The 26,878-nt window shown below is 44.1% G+C and overlaps 1 protein-coding gene across 1 annotated transcript in view; it reads right to left on the reverse strand.

Moving 5' to 3' along the window:
- Window positions 1–292: 292 nt before the first annotated feature.
- SMIM28 (small integral membrane protein 28) overlaps window positions 293–26,878 on the reverse strand; it is a 148,562-nt gene continuing 121,976 nt past the window's right edge. The window contains exon 2 of the mRNA XM_078647054.1: window positions 293–1,236. Within this exon, the coding sequence (XP_078503180.1) occupies window positions 835–1,236 (402 nt within the window). The 3' untranslated portion in view covers window positions 293–834. The remainder of the gene's footprint in view (window positions 1,237–26,878) is intronic.

Here is a 26,878-nt window from a genome sequence, read left to right on the forward strand (position 1 = left end):
AGGTGGCTTTGTGTGACCTTGTAAATATGGGCTGGCACACTGTGCCCCCGAGTGTCACAAAAGTGACGCTCCGGCGGCATAAAAGTGCCAGAGGGGCATTGTAAATATGACCTCAGTGTCTTCTCTAACAGTCAGTACAGAAAGTCTGTTGATCACTCTGTTTTAATGTACGTAAACATTAATCATGAAACCATGACAATATATTCTGCTTTAAGGCGACATGGTGCATTAAGGAGTTGAAAATATGAAATAAAATTGTACATATATATTTTACCAACACTCTCTTCTTTCCACTTATATTTGCTTTATTAGCAGAAATAATAATGTTCACAATCCGTATGTAAAGCTTTTTTTATAGATTATTTTATATTTAGCAATACAAGGAAATGAATAAAAAAAATGAATAAAAAATAATTTTCCTTTGAAGGCTGTTGTGCATCTACGAAGCAACTACTCAAATGCACCAAGATCCTTGTTTTAAGGAGTCTTCTTTTCTGTCTCAACCACAGTGCTGAACCTTGCCCTCACACTGTTATGTGACATCACTGGTCATCAACGCCAGGGATCCTGGGAAAAGATGGCCATTTGTAGTTCCAAGGAATTGTCACAGATGGGTGTTTCTTCATAGGCCGCCAGTACACTTGTGCAACTTTCTGAGTTCTGCGATAATGGTTTAGCACTTGTAAGTCTTTTTGATATAATTAGGTAATGAGAGAAAATAGAATGAAACTCTATAATAAAAGGCCTTAAAAGCATTTGGAAACTGCATTATGTTAAGTCTCTGCTCAACATGGACTCCAATGTCCATTTGTAAGACATTAAACTGCTAGAACATCATTGACTGTTGCCAATGTTTGACTTGTCTGTGTTTTCCTCATAAGGGGGCAATGGTTCCTGCACAATTCTGATACTGGCATTGCAGGCTGCTTTCGTGGTGGCTTCTTCGTATGTTGGCGGCAAGCACACGGTTAGCATTGAAGCTTCTGGGAGCAAGGTGGAATATTGGTAGGGCTCGTTGCTCCAGGACAGTGCGGAGAAGAAGTCGCCATCCCGTTCTCCCAGGTTCTCCTGGAGACCTATTGTGAATATCTGTCCCTGCGGAGTTTTTTTCCGACACTTGCGGTACAGGAAGAGGAAGAAGAACCCTAAGACGAGGAGCACGGCGGTGGGCAGGAGGATGCACAGGAACGGTTCGATGTCTTTTTTGGCTGAGCTGGTTTCTTGCTGGTTTTCGCTCTATAAGAAAAACAGGAAGAGTAGTTTATTATTACTTTCGCACAAATCTGTATTTACTTCATTTTATATCAATCCATTTTTCATTTTGATCTAAAGCCTCTTTGATAGAAAAGATCTATAAACACAATGCTTGAATGAGGTTTTGTAGAGAGCTTAAGGTGGCTACGTAAAATGGCACCACATTACATTTCCCCATAGTTTCTTGTGACTCGGTGAAGCTCTTTTTAGATTGGTGGGGGTACCTCTTGAGCTTTATTATAGCCTTATAGCCCGCCGTAGCGGGCAATACCGGCTATTAAAGGCCCGCTGAATCGTTAAAGGCCCGAGCCGAAGGCGAGGAACTTTAACGAGACAGCGGGACTTCAATTCCTGGTATAGCCCTGCTACGAAGGGCTTTAAGGCTATTAGAACATTCCGCCACTAGAGGGCAGAATGCTCCAACAAATTAAACAAAGGGTTCTCGAAGCTCGAGGGGATATAAATCCCCTCGAGCTTAGAGAAGCCTTTGTAGAACATTGGAATGTTGCTCTGCGGGCCTTTACCGGCCCGTAGAAGCAGGGAGCACGCCATTGTCTGCAATGGAGCTCCCAACATTCTAATGTTCTAATAGGCTCTTTCATGTTTAAACTCCCAGATCTGTCCCACTGTTCCTCTCCTATCCTTCTCTTTTCTCCCTCTCGACCCCTCCTTCTCTCTCCTCCCTTTGCCCTCCCCGCTCCTCTAGGGGAGGTGAGGATTGCCCACCGGGGTCTCCTGTTAGTTAAGAAGTAGATGAACGCTTAAATAAAACCACAAAGCCCTTTTTACCTAAACCTGTTGCAGTCATAAACTGCACTGAAGAATACAAGAAGTATGGCTTCTGACAGAAATTCCTAGAAAATCCTGATTTACAGAACCAGGATTCGAGGAACTGCCAAACCATCTAAATATGATGTATCCTAGGGCTTTACCTAACATGTGCATAGCATCCAGGACTGCCTAGAGGTGTAACCATATTAATTCCTGGTGATTACTTAGCCTTCACATGGAGAGACATAAGATAATGAATCACCATGAAAAGAGCACAACATGGAGTTGGGGCCAACGGGCAGTTAATATTGGCACCTGTTATTTACAGTGCTATGAACGAGAAAGATCAGCCAGACCAAGCAAATAATAAAACATTAGTTAATATTGTTAATTATCTGTTCTTGTGGTGAATATGCCTAGCTATCCATAGGAATTAGCAGGATGTTATGCACATGTTAGGTAAAGCTCTAGGGTACAATATATACAGAGTGCTTGAGTACTTCCCTGAAACCATTATAAAGGGGTTTGTACTTTCCATTGTGATAGTTAGATGGATGTTAAAATTAGGATAGATGAAGTCCTGATATGTTCTCTAGATTTTACTAGAGGCACAGAGGTCGGTTTTCTAGACCACTTGGCATTAAAAACTAAGGGCCCCGTTAGGATGGCGGGTGGATTGCCCCCGCCGGCCCGGTGGGGGCAATCCGCCCACCATCCGGGTAGAAAAGACCCCCCCGACATATTATTATGGCTGGGGGGTCCGCGGCGGACGGAAAGACCTTCCGCCGCATTTCCGCCCCGGTCGACTTGGACCGGGGCGGAAAAGGCTGCAATATGGTAGCCGTGTCTTTAGAAATGCCCCGTTGCCGCCATGGAAAGGCATGCGGAGTCTGCTAGGGTACCCCCCTGCAGTTCCATGCACAACATGGCAGGCACCGCGCGGTGCCTGCCATGTTGTGCATGGAAGTGCACAATATGTCTCCCTAACATTGTGGCGGGCGCATCCTATTGGCAGGCATGGGACCCCCGCCCTTATGGCGGGCAGTCCCTCTGTATGACGGGATGGCGGGCGGACAAAGTCTGCCCTCCATCCTAATGTGCCCCTAAGGGTCTAATTATGAGTTTGGTGGTCCAAGGACCGCCAACGTCACAGTGGTGCAGCGGTGGTCCCACCGTCAGATTACAATGTAGGTGGTCGGACAGCCATGGCACAGCTGCAACCAGGGATCAGAGAAACCTGGCAGTGGCACGGCGGTCTGAGGGACGCAATATCCTTCGTGGTGCCCTGCGGAACCGACAAGCATATTACCAATTTCCTCACTGCCAGCGATCTCCTGGAGGTTCTTACTCCATGAAACTGCTGGCGGTGAGGAAAGAAAGCAGGCCCTTCAGGGACCCCTCCTGGCCCTTTGCATGGGGTGCATTCAGGGGGGCACACGTTGTGTACCCCCTGTGTGCATGCACCCCATTCCTACACGACATGGACTGCACGCTCCATTCACAGGCGGACCACCATGCCGCCCGCCTGGCAGGCCACAATAATACTTGTAATCTAGCAGGTAGGCGGCGGCCTTGTTTATCTGTGTGGGAGGGGAGCGGTGCCGTGGTGGCCCACTCCCACACCGCCAAACTCGTAATCGGGCCCTTCGTCCATGTGCCCACCCGAAACAGAAAACCAGTTGCACTGCAACTATTCTAAAATCCACAGAACAATATTAGTGTGAGATGTATTTCAGGTAACAATCAACACCATGAGACATTACAAGGATAGGTAGTGAATCCTATACCCTCTTTAATTAAGCAATTACACACTCAAGAACAATAGTGCAAAGGGAAAATATTTTAAATATTAATTTAAAATAAGAGTCCTGGTCTCGTGCACTTAACATGAATTGTAACCACAATAAAGACATATAAAATGGCAATGGCAATATTTATGAAAACCATAAATAAGATGAACCATTCTAACTTGATTATGGTGATAAATCCATAAAAAAGCCTAACCACGCTGTTACTTTTAAGCACTAATCTATTCTACCTCAGCAGAAAAAAATACATATTTAGAGTTTCAGAGATGGTATACACCTGCATACATGTTTGAACAATAGATCTTATGTTTAATGCGGTTGCAAGGCCTGCTATTCTCGTCTCAGGAGGCGAAGGCTAAATGCCTCTCATCCTGGTAGACTTTAAGGGGGGCCAGAGATAGGAATCTATGTGTTCATCCTAGTGTTGCCTGGTGTGAAGATTCTCCTTTTCCCTTCACTCTCCGCACTCGACTTTTATAACATTATCTCTTTGTTAGAAACTCATAGAAAGAACAATTAAAAGAAAGTGGCCTTTCAATTATTTTCATTCTATGAGATTGTGCTCTTTTGAAATAACAACAGTAAACAAGACAGGTGGTAGTTGTCAACCTTGTAGAAACCCTTAGGAATCAATAACAAGCTAATCTAAAATGAAGCAATCAGCATTTAAAGCAAATATAGAAAATACACCCACGTAAGCTTGAATATCACATTGCAGAACACAGTAATATAAACTAACTGTGCGTCATATTAATCACACACATTCAGCATTTTGCTAATCCTACATATTCACTTTTTGATTGACTGTCACCTGCAGCTCAAGCAGTTGTATACCCAAAATAGAACAGATATAATATTACTAACAGGCTCTTTTCCAATACATAACCAATATTTGAGTCTGTCACATAATTTAATAGGGCAAGGTAGCAAATTAGATGTATGGAGACATGAAATTCTGCCAAGATACAGCTTGGTATTGACCCAAAAAATCTGGTCAAAATGTAACAACGTTGACCAAAAACATTGAAAACATAATTCCTCTCAGGTATCACATTTGAAAATGAGAACACGGCATCCTTATCTGTCTTCCCTATCACAGGAGTACATGTAAGCAAGGATATTGGAATTATGCAGCCATGGTGTACCAAACTATGCAGCCTAGTTGACTAAATTATGCAGCAAGAAATGGCAAATTATGTGATGTAATGCAGCACATTCTTTGCCAGTTTGTTTTCATTGTTTCACCATATTAACATGTCTTAACACATATTAATATTGTCTGCACAAATGTTTCACTTCAATACTATTAGTTTAACACCTGAATACAGCAAATACTCGACATAATGTTGACTGGCCTTTGCAAAGGATGCGTCATTTCGTAGTATCACATATGTGCTTTTTTGATTAACATTTGACCTACCAACACATTTTTTTCGAAATCTGAAAGTTATGCTACAGATTGTGGTTTATGTACCAAGTGTGGTAAATTCATATTTATGTGGAAAAACTGCAACCACATAATCACGTAATTCCAGTGGTCCTGCATTTCCGTACAGGCATCATCTGCCAGTAAGAATACGTATTCCCTTCTTTCTGGGTTTGACCTAGCTTTGCAACTTGTAAGAGGAAAACAGGGAGAGGCTATTTCTTGAGTAGTAACAGCATGCTTCTTCACTAGACGTACTGTATATTTGCTGTGTTTCATATATTGGAGGAAACAAGGCCGGTCCTAGGATTTTCGGGGCCCTGGGCAAAAGGGAATGTGGGAGGCCCCTGAAATCTACATAAGTGACACCTTCTGATCTAGGGGAAGCTGCTTTGTGCAGATTCCACTTGGGCCGCAGCTCCTCTTCTCAGCCACCCTAAGCAACTCTTGTACAGCCCATTTCGAACTGAAGGTGTGAGAATTGCTTGGGGGCTGAGTTAAACCTGTGTGGGCTAATGTGCTGACAATGGGCGCCCTGCCGAGTTTCTGAACTGGCTGCCTGAGAGGTGTACCCTCCCCTAGGCCTTCCCACACCATCCCTTTGAGGCCCCAGGAGGGGGGGGGCCCTCCCATGAGCCCGTTTGTGAAGCATTTCTTTCACTCTGATCGGCAGACATACACAAGGACTAGTGGGGTGTTAATTGCCATTGTGGGGGGCCCCATCCTGGCAGGCAGAGTGCCAGGCCCTGGGCAGCTGCCCACACTGCCCATGCCTAGCGCCGGCCCTGGGAGGAAACGCTTCCGGAGAAATTGCAGCATTGGTGGAAATAACACTGCTGGAACTACCACCACTACCACTGAATGGTGGAATTGTGTACATCTGGCATCCTCCCTACTATTGGTGTGATAGTAGTGCAGATCCTGAGGGCCAAGGAAACCAAATTATTGCCGCCCAAACACTAAAAAATGTCTTTGTGGTAAACTCGGTGTAAATGGTTGGCTTCTGCATGGACATGTCTAATAGTGATGCAGTTTAGTATAGGGTATTCAAATCTTGTGGTTAACTGAGGAACGAGGAGTAAAATCTCTGTTTTAAATGGATTATAAGTAACTTGCGCAGTCAGGGGCATATTTATCAAATAATCACGAAGAGCAGCACGGTACTGCGTGATAGGAAAAAGGCAAGAATGTGCCGTGTTTAACATGATATGGCACATTCCTGTCATTTTCCAGCACTGGTGCAGAATGTGCTGCTCAGCTCCAACTTCAGCACCTTTGCACCATGGTGCAAAGGTGCCTGCGTTGTAAGCAGGATCGTGTTGGTGCAGGAGGGGACACCTTCCTACACAAAACAATCCCCTGGGGCATATTCGTCTTTCTATGTGTGCTGCAGTAGGAGAAACAAATATATTTCTCCTCATTACACCTCCCTGGGGCAGCCGCGGCCGGTAGTGGGAGTACCGGCCGGGCGGTGATGTGTGGAGAGGGAGGGGCAGGGTGGGGGGTAATAATGTATGGATTATGGACTTTAAAAGGTAAGTAAACATAAAAATAAATAAAACGAATTTCGCTGCACACACTGCATCACTAAATGTGATGCAGTGTGTGCAACGAAATTCGTTTTATTTATTTTTATTTTTACTTACCTTTTAAATTCCGTAATCCATACATTACTACCCCCCACCCTGCCCCTCCCCCTCCCCACGTCACCGCCCGGCCGGTACTCCCACTACCGGCCGCGGCTGCCCTGGGAATACATAGCATTTTAATGCATTCCCAGCTCTACAAGTAATTGTACATCTGGGAATGTACCAAAATCAGTGGGTGGATGCGTTGGAACTTCCACGATCCATCCGTTGAAACGCTTCCCTGTGGCAGAGTAACGCAATGCAGCAATTTGCGCAGCGATGCGTTACTCTAGATTTATCACAACACACAGGACCAAGCAAGGTGGCCATGCATGGCTTGATAAATCTAATATAGGAGTTGCATCGCTCTTGCGCCACATTGCGTGGTGCAAGGGCGATGCAACTCTTTCATTAATTTGGCCCTCAATATCCAATTTAAAAGAATTAATAAATGTGTTAAAAAAGAAGCAACCAATAGGACATTAAAAAAACTTGTAATAATGTAAGTGGCTTACAGGTGCCTAGAGATATCGTTTCCAAAATCTATCATTGCAATCTGGACATATTTTAGACATAGAGGCACATAAAACAAAACATAAAACACAAAAAATAAATTACATTAGCAAAAATAATCAAGGCGTCTAACTCAGTAGGTCCACCAATCAAGCAACTTAATGAAAGCTGATACTGTAAACAATCAATTAGTATACATTTTATAGAATTTCAGTTTATCGAGATGACATCATCCTGACTCTCAAACCCTTAAATGTCATTGCCTGAATAAATCCAGGAGCTACATGAATCTGAGGCAGTACCAGGATACAAAATTAGCTCAAAGAAATCCGAGGTCTTAAAGCTAACCTTTCCTTCGGATGATGTGCAATATCTGAAAAATCTATTTCCATTCAAATTGCCAGGGCAACATATTAAATACTTAAGGATTCAAATTATATCATAAACCTATACAATTCCATCTTTCTTTCCCTTCTAAGTGAGATTAAAAAATACCACTAAATGATCACCCTTGCTTTGCTCTTTGATTAGAACAGATTGCCACTGAAAAAATCAACATGCTACCAAGGATTCTGTACTTGTTTCAGGCCCTCCCAATTAAGGTACACCGCAAATATTTTGAGCCATTGCAGAGCCTTATGTCACGGTTTGTCTAGAAGGATTACTGGCCTAGTGTTCCTTTGCACCCAATAGTGGCAGCTCCTCCAATAAGATGGAGGAGTGAGCAGTGGAAAATACAAATAAAATGATGATAACAAGAAGTTATTATCATTTTATTTTCTGTTGCGACTCTAAGAGGGGCGGGGTGGGGGGGCTGGCTTGCCACAGAGGGAGCAGGAGTGGTTTGCACTCCCTCCCTACAAGCGCATGATGCTTTGACTGGTCCTCTAGAGCCGGACAAACAGTCATGCATAGTTGGCATGTTCTCCATTGGGCTTTGTTGCACAGCCCTGTTGTGAACATGCTCAGCCTCCCCAGGCACTGTCTAAGCCGCCAAACAGGTCGCTCAGACCAATCACAAAGCTACTCATGCAGCGTTGTGATTGGCTGGCAGAATCGGACGTCTGGGTGCTTCCGGTGCAGGCTGCAGGCAGCAGCCGGGAAGAAGACGGAGGAGGCATGCGGCAGATGCGGCAGCAAAGGAGGTACGTTTTTTCTCTCCCATTTGTTTCATCCCGACCCCTCCGCCTCACCACCCCTATTCAGAGGCAGCCGCCACTGGCACCTAATGCAATAACCGAGAATGAAGGGTGACCTTGCTTTGCCTAATTTATTTATTATGCAGCAACCCAAGTATGAATTGTATTAGAACATTGGAATGTTGAGCGCTCCATTGAAGACAATGGAGTGCTCCAGGCTTCTAATGGCTGGTAGAAGCCAGGAGCATCGACATTTCAATGTATGTTCACAGCTGTTGCAGTTAACAAAGGTCTCACAGAGCCCGTGGGGATTTCAACCCCCTCGGGTTCCGTGAGGGCTTTGTTTTACAAATTAGAACATTCTGCTATCTAGGGGTAGAATGTTCTAATAGCCTTAGAGCTCTCCAATGTGGGCTCTACACGCCATTAAAGGCCCAATCCCTTGTTAAAGGCCATGCGGTCCTTTAATGGCTGGCAGAGGCCTCTGCAGCAGGCTCTAAGGCTATAGTAGGTTGATCTGGGATTGAGACCCTAATGGGTGATTTACCACACTATATAAATCCCTGATTGATTGATTGATTGATTGATTGATTGATTGATTGACTCAGACAATTCGGGTATGATGGATCATGAAATAGTTGGTAGACCCTTTCAGCACCTGATTTGCCTATATAAATGACTAGCAGCCCGTCCTGATGTTGTCGGGTATGAATTGCTGCCGGCCAGTAGTATATTGTTTTGTAGGATTTCGTTTTGATAGCATTTCTTATCTGTGACAGGCCTGTGAAACGCTCCGATTCACAGTGCACTGCTGATGCACTTAAGAGTGCGCGTTCAGTAGTGTGAGAACTCGAGTTTCCCTACTTTATTTTTCCTTGCAATATTATATAGCGCAAACTCGACAACATGGCATGAGCACAATTTGCATTACAGAAGAACACATTCATTTGTGGTAGGCACGGGGAGACAAAGCGATTTGCCTGGAATCACAGGATGTTGTTGAGCTGATGCCGAGATTCGAACGTAGCGCCCCAGCTCTAAAGTTCGCAATTCTAGAACTTGTGACGGGAGGTGTGTCTAAAAGTGTATGTCAGTGCTGGCCATCAATGAGAGAGACCTGTGCATTTTTCAAATGGGTGGTGAAAAAATATGAGTATGTTGCTGGAGATGTGGGCCGCCGTGCCACCAATGTACTTACCGGGGGAGGGTAAACACCCATTATTCCGCGACTTTCTTTCCGCATACCATCACTCCGCATACTTTCATTACGGAAGTACCATGACTCCGCAATGCCATTATAACACATGGCATTACATTTTATATGCTTTAACCACGCATACATTTACAACGAAATTCGTTGTAAATGCATGAATGGTAAAAGCATGTTTTTTTTTAAATGTTTGGATAAGGTAAGTATGGGTATAGGGGTATATGTTTTGGGATACTGAGGTATATGTTTTGGGGTGTTTGGGTATTTTAAGGGTTCAGATATAGTTTTGGGTTATGGGGTACAGGGGTATTTTTTGGGTTCAGGGCTAGATTTGGGTTTTGGGGTATAGGGGTATTTTTAGGGTTTAGGGGTAGGTTTGGGTTTTGGGGTACAGGGGTATTTTAAGGGTTCAGGGCTATGTTTGGGTTTTGGGGTACAGGGGTATTTTTAGGGTTCAGGGCTAGGTTTGGGTTTTGAGGTACAGGGGTATTTTAGGGTTCAGGGGTAGGTTTGGGTTTTTGGGTACAGGGTTGTTTTTAGAGTTCAGGGCTAGGTTTGGGTTTTGGGGTACATGGGTATTTTTAGGGTTCAGGGGTAGGTTTGGGATTTGGGGTACAGGGGTATTTTAAGGGTTCAGGGCTAGGTTTGGGCTTTGGGGTACAGGGGTATTTTAGGGTTCAGGGGTGGTTTTGGGGTACAGTGGTATTTTTAGAGTTCAGGGCTAGGTTTGGGTTTTGGGGTACAGGGGTATTTTTAGGGTTCAGGGGTAGGTTTGGGTTTTGGGGTACAGGGGTATTTATAGGGTTCAGGGCTAGGGTTGGGTTTTGGGGTACAGGGGTATTTTTAGGGTTTAGGGATAGGTTTGGGTTTTGGGGTACAGGGTATATTTATAGGGTTAAGATGGGTTAGTGTTTAAGGGTGTTGGGGTATTTTAAGGAGTAAGGGTGGGTTATGATTATGGGGTGCAGCGGTATTTAAAGGGAGCAATAATTCCCTCACTACCACTCTCCAACAACGCACCTCATCTCCCCATAGCCTCTCTCGGACATACATTTCATTTTTTTATAGCGCTACTCATAGGTCGCTCACACTCAGTTCTGTGATCTGAATGGTATGTGACTCTGCAGCAGGCACTTTAACTCTCCACGCTACTTTTTAAACAGGCGCCACCCACAAAAGTCAGCTCCAGGTGAAGCTGCACCTATCGCACCACCCTAAAGCCGGCCCTGTATTCTAATGAGAGAGGGGACTATGTGACTTCGGGCTAATGTGCTTTCAGCGAAATGACTGTTTTGTACATCAGTTCCATTGCCAAATGAAGTCCAGGTCACAAGCCAGTCAGTGTGCATAAAAAACGGACTGACTTGTAACCTGGGCTTAGTAAATTCAATATTTGTGTTGGAGGGGGTTGGTGCTAAAACGGTGCCCCCCACCCCCCTCTGCCCAGCTGCCTGCATTAAGGTAGTGGCTGCAGCAAGCCAGCATAATGCATAAGTGGGTTGGTGTCGCAAATATCATCTGCCCTAGGTCAGAGGTTTGTGAAGCGCACTACTCATTTGTGAGGGCCTCAAGGCACTGTTGGGTGAGTGGGGGGGGGGGAGCAGCTGTAGAAGAGCAGCAGACAAGCCTCTGTGCAGTGTATGAGTGCATAAAGCATGTTATCAAGAATCTCACAAACAGATCCAAGGTCACTCGGCATTCTCCTTACTTCCATTTATTTTTATAATTGGAAGTGTGTACTCTAGCTTGGCATTTGTAGACACGTGTCCCTGAAATGTAAAATACTGCATTGTGATATGCTACAATACACATTGGGCTGTCTCTATCTATATCTATACTAATATAATAAAGAGAGAGCCCAAACCTTTGAGGCGGGTAATCTCAGGAACCACAGCACCAATCACAACACCCAATACAGCGTTGGAAAGGGCAGTTGCAGCAGAAGGACATAGGCTATGCAGACGCCCACCATATACATTTAAAAGGTAAAAGAACCGTGCCAGCAAAGGAGTCCCTTGTGGGCGTGTCTGCGTTGTGCAGTGGGCGTGTGCTGGGGGCGTGACAAACTCTGGGGGCGTGTGGTACGTTCCGCCCTTCATGCCATGTCTCATATCGTGTGCTAATCCCACCCTGCTCCGTTTAAATACCCCTGCAGCCCATAATCATAACCCACCCTTACTCCTTAAAATACCCCAACACCCTTAAACACTAACCCATCTTAACCCTATAAATATACCCTGTACCCCAAAACCCAAACCTATCCCTAAACCCTAAAAATACCCCTGTACCCCATAACCCAACCCCAGCCCTGAACCCTGTAAATACCCCTGTACCCCAAAACCCAAACCTACCCCTGAACCCTAAAAATACCCCTGTACCCCAAAACCCAAACCTAGCCCTGAACCCTAAAAATACCACTGTACCCCAAAACCCAAACCTACCCCTGAACCCTAAAAATACCTCTGTACCCCAAAACCCAAACCTAGCCCTGAACCTTAAATACAACCCTGTACCCAAAAACCCAAACCTACCCCTGAACCCTAAAAATACCCCTGTACCCCAAAACCCAAACCTAGCCCTTGACCCTTAAAATACCCCTGCACCCCAAAACCCAAACCTACCCCTAAACCCTAAAAATACCCCTATACCCCAAAACCCAAACCTAGCCCTGAACCCTAAAAATACCCCTGTACCCCATAACCCAAAACTATATCTGAACCCTTAAAATACCCAAACACCCCAAAACATATACCTCAGTACCCCAACACATATACCCCTATACCCATACTTACCTTATCCAAACATTTAAAAAAACAAACATGCTTTTACCATTCATGCATTTACAACGAATTTTGTTGTAAATGTATGCGTGGTTAAAGCATATAAAATGTAATGCCATGCGTTATAATGGCATTGCGGAGTCATGGTACTTCCGTAATGAAAGTATGCGGAGTGATGGTATGCGGAAAGAAAGTTGCGGAATAATGGGTGTTTACCCTCCCCCGGTAAGTACATTGGTGGCACGGCGGCCCACATCTCCAGCAACATACTCATATGTTTTCACCACCCATTTGCAAAATGCACAGGTCTCTCATTGATGGCCAGCACCGACATACACTTTTAGACACACCTCCCGTCACAAGCTCTAGAATTGCAAACTTTAGAGCTGGGGAGCTACGTTCCAATCTCGGCATCAGCTCAACATCCTGTAATTCCAGGCAAATCGCTTTGTCTCCCCGTGCCTACCACAAATGAATGTGTTCTTCTGTAATGCAAATTGCGCTCATGCCATGTTGTCGAGTTCGCGCTATATAATATTGCAAGGAAAAATAAAGTAGGGAAACTCGAGTTCTCACACTACTGAACGCGCACTCTTAAGTGCATCAGCAGTGCACTGTGAATCGGAGCGTTTCACAGGCCTATCACAGATAAGAAATGCTATCAAAACGAAATCCTACAAAACAATATACTACTGGCCGGCAGCAATTCATACCCGGACAACGTCGGGACGGGCTGCTAGTAAGTGTAATAAAGGTATGCAGATATGAGGAACAAATGTAAATTTAGGACATATAAGAAATGTATAAGGAATATGAAAATTCTGAATAAGATTGTATTTGGAATGACTATGTTTTTATAATTGTGAATCTAATGTAAATTATGTAACAAATTTGTGATTTTAAATTATATATTTTATTAAATTGCAGATAGTATTGAGACAAAATTGAGATAAAATCTAAAAGATATTGCCACTTTTTTAATGTTTGTTCTGTATGCTATTTTTATACAAATAGAGCATCTAAGTGTATATACATATAGGAATGTACTGTATGATTTCCATAATGGGAATTTTTAATAATTATTAAAATTTGAACAGAATTTGTATAAGTGTATGATAGTTCTTCATATATTGCATACTGTTAAATTAGATTGTCTATTTTAGTCTGGTATTCTAGATTGCCTAGGAGTGATATTTTTCAAACACTATTTTTCAAACGGAAGAGCCTTCTCCTACATCGCAGCCAAGACCTGAAACGATCTCCCTCTGAACATCAGACGCTCCCCGACCCTCCACACATTCAGGAAGGACCTCAAGACCTGGCTCTTCTACAGCTGCTCCCCCCCACTCACCCAACAGTGCCTTGAGGCCCTCACAGGGTAGTGCGCTTCACAAACCTCTGATTTATTGATTGATTGATTGATTGACTAAGAAAAAACTTGGCTATAAGATTATCTTTCATAAAAAAGATGGTACATCACCATTATAGTTGTAACTATTTAAACCAATAATTAAAGCACATTTTGTAGCGTGATCAGATCTCAGTAAAAGAAAAACATCTGTTGCCTTGTGCACATGAGTCATGACCATTGCAGTTGACCTGCTGGTTATTCCAGTAAATAGAGAAATTCTCAGAAATGCTGGCAGAGAAAAGTGGACTGCCAAAATGGTGTATGGGAAGAGATGGTTGACAATCCAAGTATATTAGAGATATTGTACCTAGCGGTCACTAAGGTTAATGCGGTTTACTTGCTTGAAGAAATAACAGTGGTAGAATTTATCCAGCGAACCCAAATGCCTTTGGAATTACGTGGGGATAAATAATTTTCCTAGATCTTCTGGCACACATTTCAGGAAACTCAATCAACAAGTCATGACTGCTTTTTAAAGAACTTTCACATATGCTGAGACAGCTTCCACTTTGAAACCACTGCAAATCAGGTTAAGGTTCTGCAGTGCTTAATTGGTAAAATATTAAGTGCCAGGGCTCTGACCTGGAGGCCACTGCAGTTTGCACCTCCCATTGCCCTTGTCATCACTGCCAAAACAGCTATTAACCATCTCTCTCGCATGTAAATGCAACAGTTCCAAATATTCCAGATCCCCAAAGCTAAAGGTTCTTGAAAGAGTAGAGCCTCCTTATAAAGCCTGCCATGGAGAGGCAGGTATTAGCAGCTTTAATGTATATTGTATTCCAAAACAACTGTTGTTCTGCTCATCTCTAAATTAGATGAGCAGCGCCACCATGTGGCAGATTGTTCTTAGTATGGTGTTGACAATTAGGTGCCAGTGCCGAGCACGGGAAACCAATCAAGTGCTGGTGCTGAGCACCAGAAAGCACCAGCTCAAATTAAGCACTGAGGTTCAGTTTCAATGTATCGCCACAGTAACTGCTTTTGTATACTACTTACATAGAGCATTGCGACTCACAAAGAGTCAGGGAAGGTAATTTAAATTCCCCGTCTATCTGTGAATTGAAATGATTTGCAAAAATAATTTTGAGAGCCGGAAAGAATTTTACAATTTGTAAAAAGTATTTTGTGCATTGCATCTACGGTAAAAGCGCTTCGTAAACGGCTCGGTTCCACGATTTGGGATCTGGGAGGGCAATGAAGAAGCATGGGTGGGCCGTAAAGATGAATAGGATTGTCCGGCGACTTCCAGGAGTCTGAGAGCCGGCTCTAGGCATGCTGGATGGTCATGTATGTGTGTGCGCTACATACGGTACCTGCTGCCGGCTTCTGTCTACTAGTTTGACTGAATATTTCTAGAGGTTTAAACCTACGGGCTTGATCTTTTCTGCTCTCGCCACCTCACCCTTTCTCTCTGTCTCACGTTCTTCTCCCCAGACTTCACCCTCCCATCTCTACACTTCACCTTGCTGTCATGCTCACCTCACCCTCTACTTCCTTCCACCTCACTCTCTACACTCTCTATCTTATCCTCCTGTTTCCAAGCGGGACCCTTCTTTCTCCAATTCACCCTCATATTTCTCTCACCCTCCTAGTTTCTCTCTCCTTACCTCACCATCCTATCACTGCCCATCAACTTACTCTTGCTCCACTTCACACTTCTATTTCCACTGCATCTTCCTCTTTCCACCTCACCCTTCTCTCTCTTCCCCCTTCTCTGTCCCTCACCCTTGCCCTCCCTTTTCTGCCTTTCCGACTCGCCCTTTTCTCTTTCACCTTTCCGACTCGCCCTTTTCTCTTTCTCGTACATCCTCCTTTTTTTCCCTCACTATCCTCACTCCTACCTCAGCCTCCTCATTTTGCCCTTCCATCCCTCTGCTTCACCTTCCCCTCTCTCTACCTCACCCTCTCTCCAACGGCAGGTGACCCAGGTAAGCGCGGTGAGGCGGGGGCGGAGTTGGGTGGGAAGGGAGGGTAGTCAACAGATGACGGAATAGGTTTTATTTATTTATTTAATTTGACCTATTCTGTCTTCTGTCGACTCCCCCTTCCACCCTGCCCAGCCTCACCCCACTTTTCTGTGCCAGCCGCCGCTGCCTCTGTCTCTCTTATCAGTTTAGGACCCGAGGAGTAATACCTTTACTATAATCTGGGCCACTGGAATTATGCTGCACGTAAGGGTCAAATTAGGCAGTAGGGTTGACAAAATTTTGAGATTTTTATTTTGTCATGTATTTTTACATTTTACCACTGTCTGGAAAAAGCTTATATATTATTGGTACCAGTTTAAAATGCAGGTACAGCAGTAAACAGCCGAACGATGACAAGTTAACTTTTGCAAAGGGCCTTCGACTGTGCAGCAAAACGTGACCACGTTTTGGTAACTTGTGATCCCTTTAAGGTGGCTTTAAGGAGATTGAGGGTAAACAGGACAGCTGCTACACATGTTGCCAGTGCTTTGCTTTGCATAATAGGCACTTGCACCGCCCCTTGTCATTATCTATCTGTGTAGTATTAGTAAAAGTTGACAAGCGTTTTTCTTTAAGGCGAGTCAAAACTTTGCCACTGCCAATTTTTTTGGCTTAAATGGTGCCAGAACCAGGGCCACTGAAATTATGTAATTCTTCAGATTAGAATACATTATTTGCCACTTTTTAATAATTAATTGTGTACCCCTTTTTTAAATTGATTGTAATTTATGTAAACCTGTGTTATATTATGGTTTTATCATATTGTTTGTATTTTACTGTGTACTTAACCGCATGCGCGCTAGCGGTTTTCCCGCTGCGCGCTGCGATTTAAAAAAACCCGTGTTACGTGACGAGCTCAGCTCGTCATCCGCGTAGCGCAGGTTACGCCCATGACGAGCTGAGCTCGTCATGAGCGTAGAAGGGGTTAATATGTTGAATATGAAAATTGTTTGCACAATTTATTGTTGTTTATTAAATAGTATATGATTTTAATATTAAGTTTATTCTTCATGTCCTCCTACCTTGACTAGTTCCCTTTGTCATTATTGTGATTGCCTAGGAATTGTTGCACATATATTGTTTTCCCTGTCCTAGGAATTATATTCTCTATTCAGGGGGTCCTTGTTTTTCACATACATTCTTCAGATGCGCGGCATTTCGCATGGTTACAGATTAGCCACATCATCCAACATTTGTAGCAGATTTTAACCCCCAAAACGTATCTTGCTCAAATGTTCCGAAAAACGCAGTGACACTTTGTTGCACAGTCGAAGGCCCTTAGCAAATGTTGACTAATCACTTTTCAGTTGCCTATTGCTATAGTTGGTGTTTAGCTGGTACTAAAGAGGTGTAACCTTTGCAAAGAAAGTATTTAGGTATAAAAAAAATGAAGTAATACTATCATAAAATGAGCTGCATAACGCAGCATAATTTTCCTTTTTTTGCCACATAATTTAGTCAATCCTGCAGGGTCATTTGGGTTTCTCTGGCTCCAAAATCCCAGTGGCCCCGGCCACAAGTTAGGAATAGCATCACAAAAGAAATAAAATCAAATAAACCACTACTAAGATATGTAACCTGCTTGTATGCACATTTTCACTTACACTTTTTGAAATGTCAAAATCCTTCAGATAATCTGTTTTCATTTCTTAATTCCTGTATCTCGGAGTTTGCGGTCTTGATATAGTGGTGGGGTGTCTCATGTGCTCTTATTTAGACTTGCACAGTAATAGCAATCAGCCCCTGTGGCCTCTCCCCAGGCAGTGGCATTTTACATGAAAGCGGCACCATTATGCTTTAATAGTGAGGTTGCAGTCCCCTCTTATTTTTTTCATTAAATAAAAAAACAAAAGATTGTCTTCTACTTATGAATGGGACTATTTTGGGAATGCCTGGCCCACCCTACAGCACCGGGCCTGTTTGTACATCCAGTCACGATTTACAACAAAATAAAATATGTTCACATTGGTTGTAAGCACTGTATAAAAGGTATTGAATAAGAGGCATAATGCAGATTTTCATTGGCTGACAAAAACTACAACAAAAGATAAAGCCTTTAGTTGTATTTATGTTCAATATTTTCAAGTCACCACCTCAATCCTTTCATCCTTATAGACTAAAAGTTGTATCGAAGTGATAAAAACCAGAAAGCGCGCACTCCTGGATTTTTGTCGCGTCACGATGTTCTGTTTTTGTTCTGCCCGGCTCTGTCCTCAAGGACAGCAATCATCTTACTGTATTACGGTAAGTGATCCGCTCTTTCCCTCTTTACACAAAATACCATTATCGACGTGTAATACGAGCCCGCGGAAAGTGCTGCAGTGCAGCGGTGCACTCACACAGCAGCTCAGGGATCATCAGCCTTGCATTTTCACGCTGTTATTGTCATGTATTATTTACACGGGGCTTGCTGTGCTCTCAGCACTGTCACATCCTTCGCTTTATGCTGATTTATTTTGGAATGTTATGTTTAAAAGCTAAGAATCGGGCGTTAGGCGAAACTCGGGTCTCAGGCAGTGGAGTGCCGTACAGTAGAGTGGTGTACCGAAAAGTAGAGTAGAGTAGAGTAGCGTAGAGTAGAGTGGCATAGAGTGCATTGACTGGAGTGACATAGAGTGGTGTAGAGTAGAGTGATGTAGGGTGGAGTGGCATAGAGTGCCGTAGAATAGCATTATGTGGATTGAAGTGGCATAGAGTACAGTGGCATAGAGTAGTGTAGACTGATGTGGTATGGTATACAGTGGCACAGAGTAGATTGGTATAGAGTGGAGCGGCATAGAGTGGGATTGTGTGAAGTGGAGTAGAGTGGCGTGGGGCAGAGTGGTATGGATTGGTGTAAAGTGGAATGGAGTGGCATGAAGTTGTGTAGAGTGGAGTGACATAGAATGGAGCAGCATAGGGTAGAATGACATAGAATAGAGTGGCGTAAAGTGGCATAGAGTGGGGTGGAGTGGCAGAGAGTGGAGCAGCATAGAGTAGGGTGATGTAGGATAGAGTGGCTTGAAGTGGCATAAAGGGGAGTGGAGTGGAGTTGCGAGAAGTGACATGCAGTAGAGTGATGTGATTAGTGTAGAGTGGCATAGTGCGTGGAGTAGCATAGAGTGGGATAGCGTGTAGTGAAGTAAAGTGCTGTGGAGTGGTGTAAAGTAGAGGGGCGTAGAGTGGAGTTGCATAAAGTAGAGTGGCGTAGAGTGGAGTGGCATAGAGTGGGAGTGGAGTGGAGTGGAGTAGAGTGGGATGGAGTGGAGTGTCAGAGAGTAGAGTGGAATGGCATTGGATAGAGTGCTGGAGAGTAGAGTGACATAGCATGGCATTGTGTGGAGTGGAGTGGTGTGGAACAGCACATAGTGGTATACAGTAGATTGGCATACAGTAGAGTGCTATAGAGAGTTGTGGAGTGAAGTAGAGAGGTGTGGGGTAGAATGGTGTGGAGTAGGGTGGGTAGAGTGGCTTAGAGTAAAGGTGCGTAGAGTAGACTGGCATAGTGTGGGGAGGAGTGGAGTAGAGTGGCAGGGAGTAGAGTAGCGTGTAGTAGAGTGGAGTGGGGTAAAGTGGTATACACTAGCATAGAGTAGAAAGGAGTGACATAGAACAGAGTGACTTAGAGTAGAGGGGCGTAGAGTGGAGTGGCATAGAGTGGTATTGTGTGGAGGGAAGTGGCATAGAGTGGAGTGGCTTAGAGTAGAGTGAAGTGGCGCACAGTGGGGTAGAGGGGAGTGGCGACAAGTAGAGTTCAGTAGAGTTGTGTAGAGTAGAGTGGCAGAGAGTGGTGTGCAGTGGCATAGAGCGGAGTAGAGTAGAGTGGGGCAGAGTAGAACAGTTGTGGGAGTAAGTAATTTAAGCATCAATGGAGATGGCAGATAGGGTGATAGCAATAGACATTAAAAATAATATGCCCGTGTTAAAAGAAGGAAAGCACAGTGCACATCCAGAAATAATACAAAAACACTTATAAAAATTAAACAATAGTGCATTGCAAAAAGACAAGAAAGAGCAAAGACTAGGAAGAACACATGTACTTGGTCCTTGCTCCAGGGAAGAGATAACACAAGAATGGAAGGGAAGCACGGGAACTAAGCAATCAAAAGACTGCAAATGAGAGTGAAAATGAAAACAATTAATGGTATGCTGTGGGTGGGTTGTAAGCCCACTGAACTGTAAACAATACGTCTGAAAGCATAGCGCATGTGCTGTGTAGGCAAGACTTAAATAACAGAATCACCTTGGAAAGAGCACGGCAAACGATGGTGCAGCAGGTGCAGTGCCACCAATGCTTAGAGGGCTATGGGGCTGTTAACTCTGATTGTTGCTCTATTTATTACCACCCAGCATAGTCTTTCAGTCTCACCTGACTGTCCTCTTGCATGTTCAGGGATTCTGGGGAATGGTTGCATTACATTAATGATGTTCCCAATTCTATTGAAGAAGGAAACGTAGGTCAATGAAACCCAGTTGTGAAGCCATGAACCTGGGACTTCTCTGAAAGACGCCCAAGGTAACCCTCAAAATGTGGGTCACTCCACCAGCAACCTGTTAATAAAGTGTGGCTCCTGATTTCTTCCCCTCCTCTGCTTCTCTCTTGACATCAGTTCCCTACTACCCTTTCCTCTGGCTCATTCTCCCCTTCCCTAGCACCAGCCCCCAACATTCCATCACTGACATACCCCTCTCTTCAGCAATGGCTGGCACTGGAACATTCTTTAAAACAGCACCCAGGCAGACATTTTCATGTCCATCAATAAACTAGGTTCATCCACACATATTGGGTACTGTTCTTATCTGGAAAAGCGTAGGAACACAAAATAGCAGAACTTATCTTATTATCTATTTGATTTCTCTCTATTTTTGGCTTTCAGACATAAGCAAAATGTACTCTAAATCACATGATAATATGGGTAACCCCAAATTCACAGTTGCACAAATAATCACCATTCCCAAATTCATTTTCTTGTGCACATTTGAACAATACACAGGTTTCCTTCATACAGTTCATTCATTAGATTTTACCACATGAATTGCTGCATTTTCCTTAAGAAAATAATTGTGAGCTGCATCTCAGTTGCTGACTTGGAGAATCACATATATTTGGACAGGTAGCAAATACAATGTGACCAGAAGGGTCTGTCAGACCTAACATTTTTACATTTGTAAATCCGCCACCTGGGCAGAAACATTAGAGATGAAAATCTTGTTACCAACAGCCAGATTCATCAAGCCAAAATCGGCTCGCAAAGGGTCAGATTCTGAGAATCTGGCCCTTTGCGAGCGCTATTTTTGCATTTGGGATTCATCATCCCAAATGCAAAAATCGCAATTCTAGAAATCGCTAAATTGCGAATAATTGCATTTAAGGAATCTCAATTTGAGATTCCTTAAATGCAATTCGTGAACAATTTTAAAATTGCGAATTCGCAATCTGGGGCCGCTATTTACCGCGAAGTCTAACTACGTGGTAAATAGCGAAAACTTAGAAAAATGCACTTTAGTGCATTTTTCTAAGTTGTATGTTACACACACACATGTCCTTTGGACATGTGTGTGCGCAACACCAGTGTCCATTACCATTTCAGGGGTGCTACAGGGTGTCCTTTGGACACCCTGGCACCCTTGAACTCGCTTCCTTATTTGCGATTCGCTATTTTCTAATCGCAAATAAGGAAAGAATGGGACAGCCATTCCTTATTTGCGATTAGCAATTAGCGAATCGCAAATAAGGAAGCAGTGGAAATCGCAAAAAATATTGCGATTTCTACATGCATCCAGTTTTCCTTAAAAATCGCTATTAGGGACTCGCAAAACAGGACTTTGATGAATCTGGGGGCAAGTGCTATTTTGTTTGCGACTTATTTTCATAATTTTTCTATTTCAACAATTGGTTTATTTTGGGATAACTATCAGCGATCTACATAAATTACCCCATGCTGAGTTAGAAATTTTGTCTACTTTTCTTAAATAAGTAGCTTTCTTGGTTCACCCATGGGTGTTTCACCACAAAATGCTAGTAAGTTGAAACCACAAAAAATAGGAACAAAATAGACTACCCGTTAGAAAAATTCAAAACCAGTGGTAAAAAAAATTATTTACAGCTCTGCTTGTTACTCAAAGCTAGCAAGGTGGTGATCTTGGCACAGCAAACTTTTTGTTGGGGCCATTATTAGGGAAAAACATGCTTTCTTACATATCACTTCTCATTTTGTTTTTCAAAAAGCCAACACAATGCTCTATATTTTGGCTATTTTCTTTGTTCCTTCCAGGGGAACCTAGAAACCCTCTTTACCATCAAATAGATTCTCCAAGATGTGGGGGAAAAAGACGCACATTTGGCCTGGATACCTTTTTGTGGAAAGAAAGTTATGAAGTCTTGAGCACAAAGTGCCACAAGCATCCAAAAGGCCCAGTCCTGGGTTTGAAAGGTTTCATCAGCTAAAGGTTTAAAGGCCAAATTGTAACTGCTCATAGATTTGATGGCAGCTTGGTGTGTAGGTAGGCATATACTTCCAAGAAACTGAATAATGTGTGGTGTCCGTAAAAAGGTTTCAGTGGTTTGGCCGGAGCCCTGCCTTTCATTTTCCAGGGAGGCTCCTAGAAATGGGGAGACAACTGCTCACCGCGGCATGTCCCAGTTCCGTGCAGACACACTCTACTTAAATACAGTAACAGTTATTCGAGGGGCATGTCCAGACTCAGTAAAATTGTGGGCACTAAAATCAATTTCCCAGGAAGACCGCAAACCAAGAACAAAAAGTCAATGTTGATTAAACTGTGAGTTCTTCCTCACACAGTCATGTACAGGAGTGGGCATGCACACACACACACACAATGGACTGTGCCCCAAATTCACAAACCCATCTGCATCCAACTCCATGAGCTCAGTGTATTAAAAGTTCAGGGTAGAAATGTATGTTAGTCACACGTATTCTTTACATACAGGGCTGGCTTTAGCGCTGGCGGCGCCCGGTGCAACAATCACTTTTGGCACCCCCACGTCCCATGACCGCCTCCTCGGATTCTCTCCCTACCACCTGCAGAAGTGCTCCTGATCTCTCCTATTATAAGACATTGCTAAACACAGCACCCCCCTGAGGTCACAGCACCCTCCTCAACAGGTCTGCGCCCAGTGTGGCCGCACCAGTCGCACTGCCCTAAAGCCGGCCCTGCTAACATACGTGTTGTGTTCACATCACAGAACGTCTGCATTTATAGGGTCAAGAAATTTGTGAAATTTCTTGTTTGCGTATTTTATTCACATTGAAAACATTTTCCCCTGTGTAGTTTTTCTTCCCATTACAGAATTTGAGAAACTGGGAAAAGGCCATGCCCTTATCCATAACTTCTTTAAGGAAGTGCCTCAAACATTTAACTTCAGAATTGCTGACTAGAAGCTTAGCTAATTCAAGCCTATGAGTACCATGAACATTAGATAGTTGTGTTTTCCCCACACGATAGCCCATACTTTGCCTGTTGACAATTGTGGTTCTTAGATATTTTTATTGAGGTCCCATAAGGCAATTTAGGCCCCAATATATCGTTCTTGTTTTGTTGTGAACAAAATATTTACAAAAAGTTTGGGCAAATAATTGATAATGTATGGGATTATCCGCAGAGAGCCTATGGGTGTTCAAGAAATTGGATCAATGGTTGTGAACGGTATGAATCCTTCACAAGTAATATGTCTGTAACGTCCCTTCCATGTGAACCAACTACGCCATTGTTACACATGACTCTCTAAGAGCAGTAAAGCAAAGCAGTCCAAGGCCTACTCAGGAGAGGTGGTGTGGGCTAGTACCCCCAGCTCACTGTACGCAACAACAACACTCAATAAATCATTGGCCATTCAGTTTTCTTATAAAAAAGGAAAAGTACTTTGCTATACACACACTCCTAAATACGATGCATTCATTAAGAAATATGTAGAATTATGAAATGCCTTTCTGACACCAATAGAACATTTTACAGCCCAACAAACCCTGACCCCTATAACCACAATACCCCCACTAAATACAATTTCAGGGAGTGTCATTATCAAAAAAGGCAGGCCTACTGGCTTGGTGAGGGTGTCGCCACAATAATAAAAAGGGGGAAACATGTTAAGATTACTCCATGCAACATCAATGAAATCAGTGGGTATGTACCAACATTCAGTGATATTCCTTAAAACTCGTAACCTTAATTTCCCACCATCCCTCTGTACAGGAAGTGACTTTTCTGGTTTCCTGCCCACCTCCCTCGTCCCAGAACCTATTTAATGGCAGCTGCAGTGTGGACGCACCGTTTGCACACCAAACCCAATCCCGCCTGCGCCCATCTGCACCTGGACCGCACCCAGTGCCATGAACCCTGATTGTCACCCTACCTACTAGAACACTGCCGTGCTCCTCCATGTTTTTTACTGTGGCTGCTGCTCGCTGCATCTCTGCCATACCACACCATAGAACACGGAAGGAGTGTTTGATTGCACTTGCACCTCCTGCAAGTTCTTATGCACTCTCCCACACCCTACACCCACCATTCATTCACCAACAGCACCCAGTACCCCACTCGCTCCCACAGACGAAACATCATCCCAATAAAACCCCACCTGCATGCTCCTCAATGCCTGCTCACTCAGCAAACATGCATGAAGATACGGAACATACTGCACTGCTACACTCCATACCTGCTCTTTTTCACAGAAACATGGCTAAACCTGACCTCAGCACCAAACATCACTACCACCATCTCTGCTGGCAACAAGATCATTAGGCAAGACCGTCAGCGCAAGCCCAGAGGTGGAGTCGCCATTATATTCAAAGATACCATCAGCTGCACCACCTACACAGACTCCTCCCCCAGCTACCTGGAACACCTCAAGTTCAAGATACATGTCACAGCCAACTTCTCCAAGGGCAGAACCTTCATATATAGACTAGCTGAATCCCACACCAATTTCGCCGCAACATCACAGACTTTGTTGCACACCTCATTGTCAAAGCCAGCACATTCCTCCTCCTTAAAGACCTTAACTTTGACATAGAAGACCGCACTGACCCAAGCTCTATGGCTGTTCTCGAAAATCTCGCAAACCATGGCCTCACCCAGCATGTGTTACCAAACCCACTCACACTGCCGGACACAAACAACTATTTGACCCGATTTTCTCCTCAATCAGTAACATCACAGACAAAAAGCCAGTAACTATGACTTGGACTGACCACACCCTCGTCAGTTTCAGTATACCCAGCCTGCACTATCAAAAACCTACCAGCACAGAAATCACCCGCCTGAGCTGAAAAAGCAACTCCCAAGAGGAGTGGCCATCCACCCTCTCCGAGCATCAGCCCAAGCACACAACTTGCTGAAAGCCAGCAAAACCTAAAAAGCTGGACCACTACATGTACTGCCACCTTGGCTCCCCTCAAGCATAACCCAAAGGCTAGAGACCGACAACAGGCCAGCTGGTACACAGAAGAACTCTGACGCCACTGGAAGCAACTGGAGCACAAATAGAGAACAAGTGAAGACACCGCAGATAAAGACATCTTCAAATCAGCCCTTAGACGCTACCACCAGCAGATACGGAACACCAAGATCACATCTCATGCAGATTGCATCGATGCAGCACATAGCAGCAAGGTAATCTTCGCCATCATCAAAGATTTCACCACGCCTCCTGCCGTCTACAGCAATATCACCAACTCACTAGACCTTTGTAACAAGCTCTCGAAATTCTTCTCTAACAAAATCACATCCACATACAGCAACTTTTGACCTTCAACCGGACCCCGTTACCCCATTACAATCGATGATCAAACTGTGACCCCGTGGCCTGCCATTACCACTACTGAAATTGCTGCTACCATGAAGACCATCTGCTTGGGGGGTCCATCTGGCCCTTGCCCCCACCACGCCTACATAAAAAGGGCTACGACTCATCGGTGAATCACTAACACCCATCCTCAATGCCTCCATCGACTCAGCCACATTCCCAGACAGTTGAAAACATGCCACCATCATGTCACTGCTCACAAACCATTTACTGACCCAGCAACTGTTTCTAATGACAGACCCATCTCTTTTCTTCCATGCCCAGCAAAGGTCTTAGAGAAACAAATCAACTAATGCCTCACTCACCACCCCAGCAACCACCAGCTCCTCAATGCCATTCATTCTGGTTTCAGACCCAACCACTGTGCAGAAATAGCACTCATTGCTGCCAGAGACTACATGTACATGGCAAACCTCATTCTTTTGGACCTCTCTGCAGCATTTGAAACGGTCTTGTAACCCTTCATCATCAAGTGTCTACATCAGATTAGCATCCAAGGATCTGCTCTCCACTAGATCTGCTCCTTCTTAAAAGATAGAACACAAGCTGTTAGCCTGAGACCTTACTCGTCAGAGGCCCACAAACTCATCTGTGGAACCCTTCAAGGTTTATCGCTCAGCCCCACCCTCTTCAATGCATACATGATCCATTTGGCAAATGTCATCTGAGCACATGACATCAACATCCCCTCCTATGCAGATAACATGCAGCTCATACTCGCCTTCTCAGACAACACTCCAAACACAAGAAACAAGTTTACTGCCTGCACGGCCGACGTTGCTAACTGGATGAAAGACAACTGTCTCAAACTCAACATGGACAAGACAGGAAGTAATGATCTTCAGCAAGAACACTTCACCATGGGACTGCAACACGTGGCCAGCCAAACTTGAATCCACACACAGAACCCAGCCAGGAACCTCAGAATAATCATCAACAGAAAGCTGGTCATGACTGCACAGGTCAATGTTATTTACAACAAGGGGTGGTGATGGACAGAGTCTCTGAATTAAGCAGAGTACTCTCACCCAGTCAAGAGATCAGGGCTAGATCCAACACCGTTTTTTAGCTCATTGCACCATCCCAGTTTCAGAACCTGGCTGTATGCAAATTAGTCTGTCCCTGGCCCAGTGCATTATGGGAACAGGGCAGACCAGACTACA

Source organism: Lissotriton helveticus, chromosome 6 (assembly GCF_964261635.1).
Source record: "Lissotriton helveticus chromosome 6, aLisHel1.1, whole genome shotgun sequence".
Classification (NCBI taxonomy): domain Eukaryota; kingdom Metazoa; phylum Chordata; class Amphibia; order Caudata; family Salamandridae; genus Lissotriton; species Lissotriton helveticus.